General features: G+C 43.4%; 1 protein-coding gene across 8 annotated transcripts; it reads right to left on the reverse strand.

Annotated features, from left to right (window-relative positions):
- Positions 1-604: 604 nt before the first annotated feature.
- On the reverse strand, positions 605-16,317 carry Poli (DNA polymerase iota). 8 transcript variants are annotated; one of them, XM_029471896.1, is made up of 11 exons: positions 16,071-16,151; positions 15,624-15,692; positions 14,580-14,705; positions 12,473-12,637; positions 11,279-11,431; positions 9,091-9,327; positions 8,630-8,808; positions 7,762-7,853; positions 3,136-3,263; positions 2,544-2,746; positions 605-1,665 (listed from the first exon to the last, which is right to left on the reverse strand). In XM_029471896.1, exons 3-11 carry the CDS (start codon positions 14,614-14,616, stop codon positions 853-855), a joined length of 2,007 nt encoding a protein of 668 aa, XP_029327756.1. In that variant the 5' UTR covers positions 14,617-14,705; positions 15,624-15,692; positions 16,071-16,151; the 3' UTR covers positions 605-852. The 8 variants fall into 8 exon arrangements, with proteins under 8 accessions (XP_029327756.1, XP_029327754.1, XP_021005956.1 ...); XM_029471894.1 differs by lacking the exon at positions 15,624-15,692 and having other exon boundaries at positions 11,279-11,362; positions 16,071-16,170; XM_021150297.2 differs by lacking the exon at positions 15,624-15,692 and having other exon boundaries at positions 14,580-14,702; positions 16,071-16,167.
- Positions 16,318-17,206: the final 889 nt, after the last annotated feature.

Genomic DNA, 17,206 nt, shown 5'->3' on the forward strand with positions numbered 1-17,206 from the left:
AGGGAGATGGCCTGCTGGTTAAGAGTGTTCAGGGCTCTATCAGAGGACTGAGGTTCAGATCCCAGCACCCACACTTGGTGGCTTACAAACACATGTGCCTCCATCTTCAAGGGGTTACATGCCCCTTTCTGGTTTCTATGGAATGACTCTCTCTCTCTCTCTCACACATACACACACACACACACACACACTCACACACAGGTGCACATGAACACACAAAATCTTCATAAACCAGTTAGTAGGTTGACATATTGGTGCACCCCAATGCAGTCTCTAAACTCAGGGGATTAAGGCAGAAAGATCAGAAAACTGTGGCTGGACTGGGTTACACACTAGGATATTATTTCAGAAACAAAATCCAAAGTTAAGTCAACTTGTTAAATTGTATGTAGTGATTTAGCCAAAGTATTTACCTTTTGAATATGACAAGAGAATTTCCTATTTGGATGTCATGGACTGACTTTGCCATACTGCACAGTTCACACACACACACACCAAACAACCAAACAACCCAAAGAAAACCAAAACCAAAGCCCGTTCTTTCCTATGCATAATGATGCTGTGATGAACTCCTATTTTCAGGCATAAAAAATCTGTCTCACAACTTACAGTGAGAGCCCAGTGTTGACCATGATATTCCTTTTATTGACAATGATATAAAACAGAAATAATAGGGAGATAGCTTTTTTTTTACATTACCACATTATGGGTATTTTCCCTTTGTACTAGAATTTCCTTCCTGTGCCCACTTTTGCCTTATCTTACATCGGATTTCCACACCACTGACTCTTTCTATTTGGTTATGCCCCTGCCCCGGCGACCTAGGAACTAGCACTCCCTGGCTTTCTGGACTTATCTGTGCGCCGAGGGGCGCGCTGCTCCATCTCTCTCCCATTCGGCCATCAGCTCCTTTTGGACCTCTTCTGGAAGCTCATAGAAAACTTGCGGATCAATGTCTGGTGGGAAAGGAAGCTTTTCTTCTGCAGAATCCATCTCTCTGCTTTCTAGTCCCTGGTGAGAGGCGGTGGCTGTCTGCTTGTGGCTGTCTACAGTGCGGTGTGTGGAGAAGAGCTGTTCAGTCTGCAGATTAGGAAAGGAATGAAAACCAGAAACAGCAGGGTTCGTGCTGGAAAACTGGCATCCTTGAGACTCAGTAGGGCCTTGACTCGTACGCTCATCCTTTAACTGGCTGTCTATGTAATAGGAACAGTCCTTTCCGCGCGATGGATGAGAGGCGCTACTGGGGCTCAGTCCTGACGTTCCCGGCTCACAGGGAGATGCAGCTGATACTCGCTTGCTAGGGAGCGCAGTGTCTCTGGGGCTTAAGCGACTGGCTTGCATTTGCTTTGTAGAAAAGAAAGACAATACTCCTTTAGAGGCATGCAACGGACAACTTAAATTTCCTTTCCCTTTTAGATTTTCTCTAGATTTTATAGAAAGGATTTCTTCTTGAATATCTGCTGGAAGTTGCTTAAAGACTTCTTGATCAACACCCTCTGGCAGTGCCTGGAGAGGCAAGTCACTTGTGTCTTTTTCTTTAGGAAAACAGGTGGCATCCAACGGAGACTCCCCCGTTCCCGTGCTTTCGATTCTTCTACTTGGTAGACAATCCCAGTTTGCTTCTTTCTCCTTGTGAGAGTCTTCCGTGTGGGTGTCCTTCATTTTCTACAACACAAGGGGAAGAGCAGAGCTCAGGAGTTTGCAGCCTTCCATATCACTGCTGCAGTTCTCCTGGAGCTAGTGTCTCACACACCTGCAAACCTGCCCGGCACCTCTGACCTTGACAGAGAGCAATCCATCCCGTGTCTCACATTACTGTGTGGCCTATCATCATACTCATGCAGTCCCTGCTAGCTAGCAGAGTAGGAGACAAGACACGCATAAGGAAAGACCCCAGCCACCATGGGCTGCACATCTAACTCAGTAGATAATGTGATCCAATGCCATTAAAAATAGAAACACAAAGCAGAAAGGGATGATTTCCCAAAAACTACTTGTCTAAAAGGTAACACTTAACAGTAACAAAAAAGCACAATAAAAGTATATCATTTTTTAATCTGTAATACTACATTTATATAAAACTTAGAAACAGTCTCAACCTAAGTTTACTCAATTTTTCTATAAAATTTTTCACCTGAATTTCCCTTCTAGTTTTCTATGCCATAAAACATTCATGCACTCAACTACAGCTCAGCAATTATTCTAATAGTATCCTAGCCTTAGTACAGTGGTAATTAATTTCTAGATATGTTTACATTTATAAGTCAATCCACAGTATTTTTATAGGACCCCCTCCCCCCGCAGAAAATGTGTTAGTTAACACTTCCCAAAACAGAAGCACCATAATGGCTGTCTCTCTTATTCTGTGTTTACATTTTCCTCTTAGATTACAATATATTTAAGGCCAGCAACCATCCCTTGATACGATCTAGACTAGAAACAACTAAATCATCCACACAATAGCACCTCAAAGAGTCTCCAAACTGCACTACATACAAATGCAGATGGTGGGTCTGGCAGCAGTGCAGCCAGGGTGTACTTACAAAGCCGCGCTTGTCGGTGTAGGCAGGGGTTGGGAGGGACGTGAGGTAGCCGTCCATGGGCCCTTTCTTAGCGCTGCTCAGGGCTTTCAGGTTGCAGAAGCACACGCTCATAAGAGTCAGGTGAAAGGGCTTCTTCACGTTCACCATATTTCGGAAAAGTTTCATAAGGATATCAATCAGGGGAGGCATCGCGTCATGATTTCCTAAGTAACATGTAGAAGGATGTAATAAACACAGGATGTAATAAACACATGCACTTTTATTAGTATTCAAAGCACAACATTATTTATATGACTTGGATTAAGAACTTAAAATCTAAAGTGGGATCACCACGCATCTGATATTATTTACTAAATGTACTTTATAATTATATTAGATTTGTACCCTCTGAACTCAGGAAATATTTTTAACTTACTGAGTTGATTGAGTAAATTTACTTTTATTATCTATTAAAAAGTTTTCCTAATGTTAATTCCTGGTAAAATATAACTAAGTTTTGAAGAATACATGAAAACACTTTAATGTGGCATGTTTCTAACTCAAAGTTTGCTTTTTAAAGAGTTCAATATCTTCTTAGAGAACTGGCCCATACCTGTCCCTAACTTCTGAATGACGTGGGATGGGATAGGGCACTGACGACTCTCTCGGTTACAGTGCTTGTCAGAGTGCCGACGGATGACTAATCTTACTGTATGGGGCTTCCGTCCATCCTGGCATACTCTAAAATAGAAATGGAAAACACAATAATAAGATAAATTAACATGATTTTAAGATGATGGAATACTTATTTATTGAAGTGTCAGATCCTGTAACTATAGAAACTAAATGCACCATAGAAAATGAAATAATAATGAATGTTCAAAAATATCCAAATAAGTACCTCAATGTCAACATAGCAAAGCCATGACAGCTATGTATCTAATAGAGGACTGATAGCCAGAATATATAGAGAACTAAAAAGACCATGCATCAAGAAAACAACACCACCTGCCAAGAAAAATAAAAATAAAAATAATTTTCAACAGCCTTAGCAGTTGGGAGAAAAAAGTCAATGAAAATTACTTTGGCATTTCATCCAACCACACCTCAATGGCCACAGTAAGGTAAATGGGAACAAGTGCCTGGAGGAATGTGTACAAAGGAGACTCCTCATTCACTTCTGCTGAGAAGACAAACTGGGGTAGCCATGGAAACCAGTGTGGAGTTTCCTCAGAAAGCTAAAAACAAATCTATCACAGGAGACCCAGCTATAGTACCCCTGGGCAGACACCCAGAGGCCCATCAATCCACTTGTGACACAATATTAAGCAAGATCACACACTCTCATAAAGAAAAATGTTCTCTCATATGCAGAATCTAGCCAATACACACACATAGATATGTACATACATACATACGTACGTACGTACATGTGTGTGTGTGTGTGTGTGTGTGTGTGTAGTACAGTATAACATGAAGAAAAGAGGACAGAAAAGCTTAGCTATACGGGGACGAGGACGGACAGAATGCAGGTAATGGTCATGCGCAATGAAAGAGCACATAAAGCTAGTTGTTTTCTAACTCTAATCTGGCCATAGATTTTTGGCCTGGGTACTAGACAATATTAAACCTAGTGAGGTCACCTAGACCTAGAAAGACAAACTCTGCACGTTCTCGCTTACTTAGGAGTTTCTAACTTGGAGTAAGTGTGCAATCCAGCCAAGGAGAAAAGGACCATGCAGTGGGAAGCCCTGTAGAGAGGACAGTGGAGCGCAGGTCTATGAAGGGAAGGGGGGCAAGGGTAGGGGGAGAGTTAACTGGAGAGCAAGATGAGAGGGTAGAGACTGCAGAGAAGCCCAGGAGGGAGAAGTGACACTAGCGATGGTGAAAAGGCCATACGGAATCCTTCATACAGTGAAGCAATGCTCCCCACAAGTCCCATGCACTTATCAAAAGTCCAGTGTCGGGGTGGGGGTGGGGGTGGGCCAAAAAATATTACAAGATAATACATGCAATTGTCACTGCTCTTAATTGCATGTCCTAACTTGTGATGTACTAAAGACACCACACACTGGTCACCGGGCTTGCAGAAATCAAGCTGGTACTAAGCCTGAAGCTCCCCACATCTCCCTCCTCTGACTAGCTGTCATAGTGCAGGAATGTGCTATGCAGGACACCAGGAAACAGAGTTATCAGGAACCCCACCCAGCTGGAAGTCCCGGGAACTCCCATAATGACAAGCTGTGCTGGCTATTCTTGGTTGCCAACTTGACTACATCTGGAATTAACTAAAACCCAACTGGCTGGGCACAGCTGCTGAGGGCTTTTTTTTTTTCTTTTCTTTTCTCTTTCCAATCATTTGAAGTGGGAAGACAATTTTAATCCAGATCTTTTAAAGTGGGAAGATCCACCTTTAATTTGGGCCACACCTGCTGGCAGCCTATATAAGGACATAGAAGAAGGAAGCTTGCTCTCTTTGCCTGCTTGCTCTCACTAGATATAGATAGATATAGATATAGATATAGATATAGATATAGATATAGATATAGATATAGATATAGATATAGATGATATAGATATATCTCCAATATATATATATAATTGGATTTAAAGTCTGCTGAACAGAAGGAACTTCATACCTGGTGCTGAAGACTAGCAGAAACCTTTAGCTGGAGAGGTCACAGACCCTAGAGAAGCACCTGCCTCCACCATTTCACTCAACCGGTAGGTTTAGCATCTCTTGCCTTCTAAATACTTATCCTAATACCCATGGGTGACAGCAGCTCTCCTCCACATCAAATAAGGTGCTTTCTGTAGCAGATGGAGGTAATTACAGAGAAGCACAAATGGACAAAGTGCAGAGAATCAAAGCACCCGTGGAGTGGCGAACCCCAAATAATAGGACATCTACAACATAACACCACACCCAAGGCTTAGTGGACAGTGATGAAGAGAGAGACGAAGACAGTAAGAGCCAGGGTAACTGCCACGAGATTGCCTTCTGGACCTGACCAGGATGAGGCACTCAGGAACCACCAACAGTTCTGGTGGACAGGAGTCCACATCAGCATGGATGCCAGAAAGGGAAGCACAGCCTCCCACCAGCTGGTAGCTAAAGGCAGTAGACGGCCACTGAGGGAGGAGGCAGAAGTAGAAGACAGGGCTGAAAGACGTATGGAAGAGGACATGGGAGAAGTTGGCAGAGGAGGGGGAGAATAGCTATTAAAAAAAAATACAGAAAGATTTTCTACTTACCTAAAATTATACATGTGTGTATATAAATAATGTAAATTTTATAATATATATCATATAAGTAATACACATAAACTGCATATAAATATTTACTTTTATATATTTATATATGGTTTAAAGAAGTTACAGCCCGTGAAGTACTAATGCCTTACCAAGAGCCAAGGACTGCTGAACAGAAACCCCAGCAGCATGCATGAGGAAGCCCCTCCCAAGTGCTGGCAGGGCAGGGCAGTGCACAACTCTGAAAACAAGACAGCTACTGCCTTGCCCCAGACTGATTCCTAGAACTGTAAGGTGAGTGAGCGCCTGCTCATGAAGACAGCGTGCAGTCTGGACCCAGGGCGTGGGAGCGAGAGCTGGGACTGACTCAGAAGCTCATCTGTGAGGAGCGGCTCATAGGATCAGAAAGGACAATGCAACCTGGCAAAGCACAGCAGCCTTCAGTCGTCCGCAGCAGCTGCAGCCGACGAGCCAAAAGCAGACACTGCACTAGCCACGTTCCAACAATGGTGGAAGGGCGGCACTTGGACTTAGGTGGGAACTACCAACCACCTCGTCAGACTTGAGGTCTGTTCAACAGAACACTGGGAAAAGGCTAAACCCAAGTTTAACCAAGTGCCTAGAGCCTGGCTCTTTAAAAGACAGCTTACCTTTCTCTCCTACCTGTAGGATTAGTCAGTAAAGTCTCTAGAAGAAAACTGTATTTTCAGACATACAGACACACAGATATATTAAATTATTTTATACCTGTCACATGACTTCTATTAACCTCAGTCACAGCACAACAGTGTGGTGTTAGGGAGCACTGGCAACAGAGACTCGGGCTGAGGACTCTAGGCGTCTCAGACGGTTAGAGTACCCACTCTCTTCAGGATAGTCTTCAGGTGGAGAACACAAAGTAACCACACATACGGCCTCTGGTGTTTGCATGCACAGGACTGGACTGTTCTCCACGGCCACTGAGTTCAGGGTACGCGTGAGCTGAGGTGGAGTGGATGACCCAGTTTCAGCAGCAGAGTCCCCAGAAGAGAGTGAGCCATCTCTCTGGAGCTGAGTCACGCTCTACCTCAGAGCAGGCAGCCAGCAACGCACTGCACAGCTCTGCTCCAGAAGTGCTGCACGTGACAGCAGATCTGTGCAACAAACATCAGGCTGTCTCATCTCTGTACAGCCAGCCATCCTCGGAGCGCTTCAGAAACACACAGGCTCTAAACCAGCCATCCTCGGAGCACTTCAGAAGTACACAGGCTCTAAACCAACTTAGGACACTTGTAACGACAGGAAGTGATGGGAGATGACTACTTTCTTATGGGAATTGAGAAGTGCACATTTGAAAGGTGACAAGGAACACCAGGAAAGCATTTCTTGCACAGTTTGCATTATTTTTTTTGTATATTTAGATCCCAGTTGGCACATCATTGTTGGCTGTCTGCTCAGAGCCCCTTGTATGAACTTGCATTGCACAGACACCTGTTTAGCCATCCCTTCCTTTGGCTCCACGTTCAAGAGTCTGAGAAAGGGAGGCAGGGGCTTCTGCTGCTGCCTCTCTCCCTGCTCCTCAGCTCCTTCCTACTCTGAGCCATCACCCAGAGGACCAGGAGAACTCTAGCAGACTGAATCCTCTCTGTGGCTCCCCTTTTAACTGAAAAGCCAGTCCTACTGTCTGCAGCAGAGGCTTGCAACAGCTACAGGGAAGACTGAAAACCTCCTTCTCACCTAATCTAGGATTACGATGAGATATACTGAAGAAGCCCTTTAGGTAACCACTGTGGCTTAAGATCAGGTAAACCCCCATGTGACCCGAATGACAACCAATGCAAGTCGGTCATTTTAATTAAGAGCACAGATAAGAGAAATCTAATGGCAAATGATCTATCTTGAATAACAGTGCCTCGTTCACAGTTAATCTGTAAAACCCAACATAGAACATGAGGTGGTTCTACATCCAGCCTAAATATAAAAGATGATGAGGCAAGGTGAAACGCACCTGGTCAAAAGGCTGGAAAGTAATTCTTCAATCTTAGCTTTAGCTTCCACTTCTGAGGAACACTTTTTAAATGTATCTTCTTCACTAAAGGACTACCAAAGAAGTATAAATAAGGGTTAATGGAAAAGCTAACACAGTGTTCATGCAAATACTCAACATGTTCTTTACTACCTGTCTTTATGAATCAGTAACACCAGATTCACTTTTGCCCTAAATCCTGTTGTGTGCAGTTATTTTATATACACTTAGTATGTGTGCAGTTATTGTGTGCACCGTTATTGTACACCAAGAGTCATGCAATGTAACGCACGAAGGCCATCTCTAATTCTTCTATAGGACTACAGCAAGGTTCCCATGGCCCTAGAACCTTAATCTGAGTTTATGCTTGGAGAAGTTATTTAACCTTTTGATAGTGCAGTGCCCTGGTCTTAGAGGGAAAGAGGAAGCACGGAGGCAGGAAGGAAGGTCTGAACAAAGGACACTGCCTCGCTCAGAGGTTATGGTGAGATTCAATGCGATGAGTGGGTGAAGCGAATTCAGACAGGCCTGGCACGTGAGGAAAACACCCTTGCTAACTGGGTAATTATTCCTCCCCACTTTCCAAATCACTGTATTAGTCTAGAAACGAGGATGTTTACAAGGTTAAAAGGTTTTCTTCATATGTTTGTGTGTGTATCAAGATTTTAAGGAAGTAGTAACAAAAAATAGATAATTAGATTTAAAACTACTAGCGGGCAAGTTTCAATTTCAGAATACGCGTCTCCCGGGCAAGGATCACTCACAAGCTGCACAGCACAGCAGAGGGGTGAACAGTGACACCAGACATCTTCAGCCTAAGTAGCATCATAAGCACCCCATGCTCACACACCTGTGGTGGCCCTGACGGTGTGACAGGAGACTTGTCCTCTCCAAAGCTGAGCTGCTGGATACGCTGAGCAATTGCAATTCCTAATTCTTTTTCTAATGTTTTGATTGGAAAGGTTTGGAGATCATGAACACTGTTGATTCCCAGAACTTCAAGACGCTTGGCAGTTTTATAGCCGATACCTAAACAGCAGAAATTCACACACAGTGTTACGACAGCTTTGCTTTTCAAAACCAAGCTACTGTCAATATTAAAGATGTTTCCACCATATGGCTCCAGGGCACCGCTCAAAGTCTTGTATGGAAAAAGTACTTGAACATATATCTTAACGCAGATTTGTTCCACAAAACATTTCAGGTTTTTGGTTTTCTCCAGAAGCCAAGTGTATGCCCCTAGGAATTAACTGCATATTTAAAGAAATCACAACAAAGCCAATATACACTCTTCAAATGTATTGGTCTTACCAGGAATTTCCTTTATATGGTTCAAACTGTGAATGAGATGTTGACAACTTTCAGGTAGTAAGACTGTCTGCTGATTTGGTTTAAAAACCCCAGACACTAACTTTGCCAAGAGTTTATTAGGAGCCACTCCAGCGCAGCCTGTGAGCCCGAGCTGATTATACATGGCTTCCCGCATCTCTGCTGCAATCTGCGATCCAACCACAAGTCTCAGATGCATGATGTTGTGTAGGTTCACAGCTATAACGACAATGGTATTACCACAAAAGCATTATTTTCTCTCTCACAAATGGGGTTAAAAGAGCCGAGGATTTTGTTGATACTCTTCCTCCAACCCCCGACACCCCTCACCACTCCTCCAACTGCTTCCTTAGTTTATCCTGGGTCATCAGAAACTGAGCAGGAACCAAGGGCCTGTGCTAAGGAATGCATGCAGGGAGCACTCCCTCACTGACTGAAAGTGCAGCCCCTGGCAATTCTAGCTGACATGCGTGGACCCTTCATTCACCTTTACCAATAGAGGAACACCAGGAAACACACACTAGGGAGACAGACAGAGCTTAGAATGGCATCTGGATGTCACACACCACATAACCGGCTGGAAATAATGACTGGCCCACAGGTTAGGAGATCTGCTTATGATATCGTAGGGAGGTTTAAAAAAAAAAAAAAAAAAAAACAGGTTTTCTTTGGTGTGGACCCATCCTAGGACCCATGCTGGAAGGACATGGAGACAAAGAGTCTGTCACAGGACTTACTCCCCTGTGGCCCATCAGTCAGCCTAGCTGAGATCACACACACAGTCCACAGAGGCAAGATAAAATAAATGTACCAAAGTGATAACTGGCTTGTCTATAAGAGACCAGAGCGTCCACACCATGATTCTGCCTGTCTATCTACTGGTTTGAAAGAAACTGCCTTTAGATCTATGTGGAGCCAGCCACTCGGGAGGCAGAGGCAAGCTGATCTCGGAATTTAAAGCTATCCTGGTCAACACCGAAGTTCCAGGCCCGCCAGGCTACATAGTGAGACTGGTTTCAATTAAATAACTTATATAAAGGAATAAAAAGTACTAAGTAATTAGGCTTTCTTCACTTGAAATAGGAAACCCAGCTCTCTCTACACACATTTTTTTTTTTAAACAGTAAGGTCTGCGCCAGCTTTAAAAGCTGCACAAAGATGTATCTGACATCTTTCTGGCTTTTCACCCTAGGGACTGACAAAAGGGCACAGGGACAAACTACATAGGAGAGACTTCATGTCTCCTAGAAAAGAGGTTCTGCCGCTGTCGTCTGTGGCGATGATACAGGACGTTCTAAAGAGGGGCATACGAGGAAGTGCATGCTGAGACACAGGACCGACCATGTCAGGCCGCTCTGACAGGAAAAGCTAGTCCTCCACATCCATTCTCCAGCAGTCATGGGTGTCCAGGGCCTAATTAGATATTCCCAGGCACTAACTACAACTTATTTACACCTGGGAATACCCCAGGAAAAACATCTGTCTTCCACACTTTCTTCATATGTGGGGATAAACCATGTCGCTTTTTGCCACTAGTTACTAATGGTCATTTGAACTGGTTACCTGAAGTCTGGGGAAGTCACCAGCAAATAGCAGACTGGCCTGTGACAAAAGGCCTGGACAAGATTTGGCCAGGATCCAGCAGGGGACCTCAAAATGCAGAATTAAAGATGACAGAGGAGGGGCTGGACAGATGGCTCAGCGGCTAAGAGCACTGACTGCTCTTCCAGAGATCCTGAGTTCAATTCCCAGCAACCACATGGTGGCTCACAACCATCTGGAATGGGATCCAATGCCCTCTTCTGGTGTGTCTGAAGATAGCTATGGTGTACTCAGATACATACAATAAAAATAAATCTTAAAAAAAAAATGACAAAGCAAAAAGTACTAAGTCAACATCTGTAAGTTAAGGCTAACCTACAGAGGTAGAGCTCTTAAAAATAAGGAGCAGAAAGAACAAGAGGTTAATGGCCTCAGAGAGCAAAGCCACACCTCGAGGGGCACTGCCCTACACACCACTCCACTTTTCTGAATCCTTGACAAGACTGGCAAGACTTCATTTTGGCCACCTTAGACACCGAATGACAGAGTGACACATCTGTCAGTGAGCTCACTGGCTACAGGATATGTGCACTTACAGTCACCGAGGGGGCGCGGAGGAAGCACTCACACTGGTTATTGTAAACATGGCCGAACACAGTCACTGACGGAACCTCCTCACTTGGGAGCTGCTGCAGTCTTTTCTCCACCATTTCTGTTAGATCCACAAAATTTTCATCAAATCCAAGTCTCTCGACAGCTGGACTAAATTCCTCCAACAATTCTAATTGAAATAACATTGGGACACCGATATAATTAAGTTACAAACTAGAACCGATCTCACTGTTTAATGATTAAGGTAGCAAATATGACATATAAAATATGTGCACATCATATGTATGATACCATATGCACCACAGTTTCACACCTTGAGTTTTTTACTTAAATTTTTATTTTATTATGTATGGGCATTTTGTTGACATGTGGGTCTGTGTAGTACTGTGTGTGTGTGCCTGGTACCTAGAGAGGCCAGCTAGAGCTGCAGATGGTTGTGAACCCCATGTGGATGCTGGAAATTGAACGCAGATCATCTGAAACAGCAATCAGTGCTCTTAACAGCTGAGCCATCTCTCCAGCCAAGCTCCGCACAGCATCTTGGATAAGGTCCTCAATTAACAGACTTTTGAGTAAAGGTAATATTCAAAGAAAAAAAGCCCCAAAATAATATTCCGAGGACAATGACTCATAGGAATAAATCTAACTCAATCTTTTCCCACATCCATAACTTTTTTATCTGTAGTCCACTAAAAACAAATAAATAAAACAACCCGTGCTTAAGAGGTAGTTAAAATCTTGAAGCACATGTCGAGGAATAAATGGCTGTTCATTTTTTTCCTCACAGCTGCAACAGTGAAAGCGGCTTACTTATATAATTAAAAATTTGTATTTAATTTATTTATCTGGGAGTATATGAAGTCATCTTCTTATATAGCTAAAAAAAATGTATTACATTTATTTTGTTGGTGGAGGAAGGGGGCACATGTGACAACATGTGTGGAGATCAAAGGACAACTTGTCCAAGTCTGTTCTTTCCTTCTACCAAGTGGGTGCCCGCGAAGAACTCCGACTGTCACGTTTAACATCAAGAGCATCCTTCCACTGAGCCATCGGCCAACTCCATAAGGATTTTTAAAGCGGGGAAGGCCCTTTTTTTTTTTTAAAGTGTTAGGCAAAAGGAACTCCATATATGGCACTTTATGATGGATATTTGTATAGTAACGTCACCCTGCATAAACATGCTAAGTCTCCAGCACCCAGCTTGCACCTGTGACCTTGTAGGACATCTCTCTGTAGCGGCTCAAGTCTTCTCCATTCACGAGGACCAGCTGAGGACACTTTTCCTTCGCATCTCTCACATTCATAAGCTTCTTCACACCCAGTTTCCTGGCTTCGTAGTTGCAAGTAACCACCAAGTATTTCTGTTGCACACCTATTAATAAATTAATAAATAAATAAATAAATAAATAAGCAAGCACCTGGGGAAACTAGGCCGACCTGAGCATTTTAAAATACAGCTTCGTAGCTTCATGCTGGAGCAGCGTAGGTGGTAACCCACTGTTGGCAACTGTGGTTGTTTGCAGCAATGGGGCTCAAACTCAGCCTTGTGCGTGCTTGTCAAGGGCTTCAGCACTGCTAGTTCGGAGCTCTTGGGGCCTTTGCTACACACTCACCCTCGCCCTCCCTTTCACAGTGGCCTTGAGCTCACCGTGTAGCACAAGCTGGCCTCTCACCTTCCCTCTGCCTCCCATTTACACGTGCTAGGATTGCAGGATTTTGTACCACCTTGACCAGCCAAGTGGGTTTTGGCAAGAACAAAAAGATAACTGGGTAAGAAGAACCCCGATTAAAATCCTAAGAAGCATCAAGTTTTCAAGCTATTCCCCACTTACACATTATAAAATAATTAGAGAAGACAGAAATTATATATTAACTAAGAAAACACCGAATAACTGTAGCAGAAGTTACATACAAGAATGTGGACAGATACCAGTTCCCAAAGGGAAGCTGTGTTTCTCACATTTAAATTATCCTCAAGCCAATATATTCTTTGGACTTTTCAGTGATAAAACATAAATTAAATCCTTCTAGGATTCTTTTCAGACAACTCAAAGCCCAATTAATTTTATATTGTCATGTAATACTCTTGGGTATGTTCACCAAACAATAAGCCCGAAGAAAATAACAACAACAAAAAAAAAACAATTAAATACTGGTTGATGTTATTAAAAACTCATTTATCTTCTGACCATACTGCCAGTGAATAGAGGCGCAATATTCTAAGAGCCAAGCTACAGAAACCATGAGAAATCTTGTGCCAATAAACACTCTAAGCAATGAACTATAGCTCATAATAATTTGTAGTGCTACTATGAGGAATTATTTAGGGCTTCTTTTTAAAATTGACATTATGACCACCTATAGTTACCAAGCATTTAAGATTGCTAAACCTATATGCTCTTTTTCTTTTTACACAAGTTGATTGTTTCATAACACTGTAAGTCATATTCATCTGCAATATAGAGAATAAAAATATAGAAACCACCTAACCCATTCTTTTTGCATATTATTGAACCTGACATCCTCAGACATAACATCAGTGTTACAGATACATTTTTTTTTCAATATCTGAGAGTCACTGAGTCAAAGGTAGCTATCCATGACTCCAAAGCTCTATATTAAAAGACCAGACTGGCAAACTCCCTAGCTAAAAGGACTCCCCACAGTATGCCTGGCCTGACACTCTCTCTTCATAATAACCACTTATAGTTATTTCTTAACCACAAAATACTTTCAGTATGAAATAACTACTGGGCATCTTGTGCTAATTAGGAATTATTTCAGAGGGAAAAAAAAAAAAAAAAAACCTGATGGCCTAACTTAAATCCTTAGCCTCTTAGGAAAGCTTAAAGGTTTAGTCTCACCCTGAAGAAGTAAAACGCAGGCATCCCTTTGTGATTCACAGAATCCTAGGCTGGAGTACGGTACGACTTATAGCATCAAACCAGGTACTAGAAGAAAAGGAAGGAAGCAGGGATACCAAAGACTGCCCTTCATGCTAACACTAAATGATCCTTTCTGCGCGCATAAACCCGCTTTCCTTCCTTAAGGTTTGAGCCCACAGAAGCAAGCTACTGCATCTATTAAGAGCACATCCTGGTTTCTGTTCGTGTGTTACCTATGCTAATGTCCGCTTTATTAAAGGGGAAAAGGCTCGGCACATTTACTCTTGGTTGCAAAGCAAATACGACTGCCACCAAAGTACCTGAAAATGGACTCCAGGAACTGTCTTAATACAGTTAGTAAAAAAAAAAAAAAAAATGTTGAAGCTAATTTTATCATCACTCAACAAAGACACCATCAATGTGGATTACCTAAAGGTCTGTCCTTTAATTCTGGGTTGGAGATCATTTCGACTTGGGCATAAAAGCAATCCAGATCTACGTGGACTATGACTCTCGGCGAAGAGATTTGTGTTGGTGGCCCTTGACTGCAAACTGCTGCACAATACACAAAAGAAAACCAACATATTTAGGCTGCTTATCATCAGTGAGCAACTAACAGACTAGCAGACCCTTTAAACATTTCATCTAATAAAGAACATATAGTGGCTTCAATTCAACATGGTCCCCACCCCCCTTGGATTTATGAAGTATCCAATGCCAGCTTTTTATATGCTTCACAGTATCTACAAAACAAAGACATGAAACGCCATCAACAAAAAAAGGTCTTCAGTCCTGCTTTAATTAACTAGAATTTCTTCAGCTACTTCCTTTTCTGAGTAGTTAATTTAAGAGGGGAGAACTCTTGATAAATAATGGATGGCACGAAACCTAGTACGATGTTAAGGTTTTTTAGAAGCTTTTAAACAGTAGAGGCAAAGAAACTGTAGCAATATTATTTTCAACCGACTGGAGAACTAGTCAAAGTGGCCTGTTCCTACATTTAAAAACACCAAACCAACACAACCTGTGGGTTCCAAGACACTAAATTTAGTCCCCCACAAGCGTTAAGATTTCCTGTTTTAAAGTCCCCAGTGCCTACAACAGTGTGTGAGGTGCAACAGAAAACGAATAATTTAAGCACTCAATTAAAAAAACAAAACAAAACTGAGTATCTAATTTTAAAAACTGGGGTCAGGGCTGCACCTGAAGCCACCAGTCCAGTGTGTAAACAGTTTATGAGTGTAACAGGAAGCAACAGGGAACAGCTGCCTTCCTTTGTTACAAGGCAGGCTCAATGCCAACCCTAGGCTAGGAAAAGCACATTTGTGGGGAAACTGACAAAACCGAATGGGTGTCTTCCATTAAAGAGGACTGGTTGTGTACAGACTTTAATTTTGATATATGTACCCAGGAGATGAAAAATGTTGATATAAAAGAAACACAACTTTTGTTCTGCCACAACTTTTCTGTTACCTGGAGGTGGGAAGTGTCAGGGAATGGGAATCCAGTGCAGTTCCTGGCGCCACAAGGCTGGACCACGGCCTGGGGTAGGAAGTGGGTCACCTAGGGACTCCAGCCTGCTTGCTAGGTTCGGGCGAGCCTTTCCTCCCTAGGCCGAGGCTAGGTCTCTAAGCATACATGGGGGCGACAAAATCCTCCTATTCTCTGATTTGGAGTCTCAAGAAGCATCAGGGGTCCCCACGGGGAGGTCAGAAAAGTCCTGCCCGCCATGGAGACAGGTGCACCCCGACGGTGTGCGCAGGAATGCAGCCGTCACCCCCAGGCTTCAGCAGCCAACACGGAGTGCCCGCACTCCCCAGGCCCGAGCGGGACCAGAAGGCCGCGACTCAACGACCGCCCCGGGCTCCCGCCCTTCACGTCCTTCCCTCCCTCTCCCGCCATCACCCGGACGGCGCGCACCCCGCGAGCTGCCCGCCGCCCCCGCTTGCGAGGGCTCCATGGCACGAGGAGCGTCTTCTTCCTCCGCGGGGCCGCCTTCCTCCTCCGACTCCACCCCCATCTTCCCTTCGGGCCAACCGCAGCGCAGCTGCTGCACGGTCTCCTAGGAAACCACGGCCCAGCCTCCAGTCTGGCGCCTGCGCACTGAAGCGAAACAGCCTGAGAGTGGCAGAGGCGGGGAGAATGGGAAAGATTTGGTTGTGGTTGGTAAGAGGAGTAGGAAGAACCCAGCCAGATGCCTCCTCTTCTCTCTTTTTAATCTTTTTCTTTCTTTCTTTTTTTAAACGTGTATGTGAGAGTGTATGCTGTGTGAATGCAAGCGCCCACAAAAGCCAGAAAAGAGCGTTGGATCCCCAGGAACTGGAGTTAACTGGAATTAACTGGGGTTTGTGAGCCCCTGGTGGTTTCTGGGAACTGTGGTTTCTACGAAGTGATCTTGGGTTCCACGGAAGAGCAGCGAGCATTCTCGCCCCTGAGACATCTCTTCAACCCTATTCCTTCCTTTTGTTGATTCAGTTTTTGTTGATTTGAGTTTATGAGCTTCAGTGTTCGGCTCATGTTAGAAAAAAAAATCACTTTTTAAATATATTCTCTTTCCAATGATTTCCAATGCTAACCCCTAACCCTGAGTGACCAAGTAAAAGATGTGATTAGCAAGGATGTGGAGGTTTGTTGAGATTTGTTTTATTTAGAGAAACTGTGATGCATTCAACCCCTGATTGGTTTAATGTTAAAAAAAAAAAAAATTAGTAGGGCTTTGACTCACGAGCTTCGGGTCATAAAATCACCATTCCAGACTCTGACTTTGCTGACGTGACTTTGAGTAGATTATATAACTGCTCTGAACCCGTACTGTAAAAATAAACAGAACAACATACACTCGATTACGTAAATGGAGAAAGAACAAGATAGTTTAATATTTTAATGTCTGTAAAGCACCTAGCACGTTAGGAGCTCACTGCATCCATGCCTCCTCTCGGGGTGCATGTGTGCTGCGGTTGTTGATACTTGTTTCTGTGCGCTTCTTCTGATATGCTTCTCTCTCTACCTTGGTGAAGTAGAACATACTGATTGTAGCGAGAAATGTCACACTTTGC

The sequence above is a fragment of the Mus caroli genome, chromosome 18 (genome assembly GCF_900094665.2).
Source record: "Mus caroli chromosome 18, CAROLI_EIJ_v1.1, whole genome shotgun sequence".
NCBI classification, from domain to species: Eukaryota; Metazoa; Chordata; class Mammalia; order Rodentia; family Muridae; genus Mus; species Mus caroli.

What these genes read in the sequence shown, in the direction of transcription:
- Poli (XM_021150295.1), bottom strand. Translation starts at nt 16,170, where the DNA reads ATGGGGGTGGAGTCGGAGGAGGAAGGCGGCCCCGCGGAGGAAGAAGAC. An exon ending in GATGTCCTACAAGGTCACAG is followed by an intron (nt 11,432 to 12,472) that starts GTGCAAGCTGGG and finishes TATTTCAATTAG; the next exon opens with AATTGTTGGAGGAATTTAGT. An exon ending in ACACCGACAAGCGCGGCTTT is followed by an intron (nt 1,666 to 2,543) that starts GTAAGTACACCC and finishes CTTGTGTTGTAG; the next exon opens with AAAATGAAGGACACCCACAC.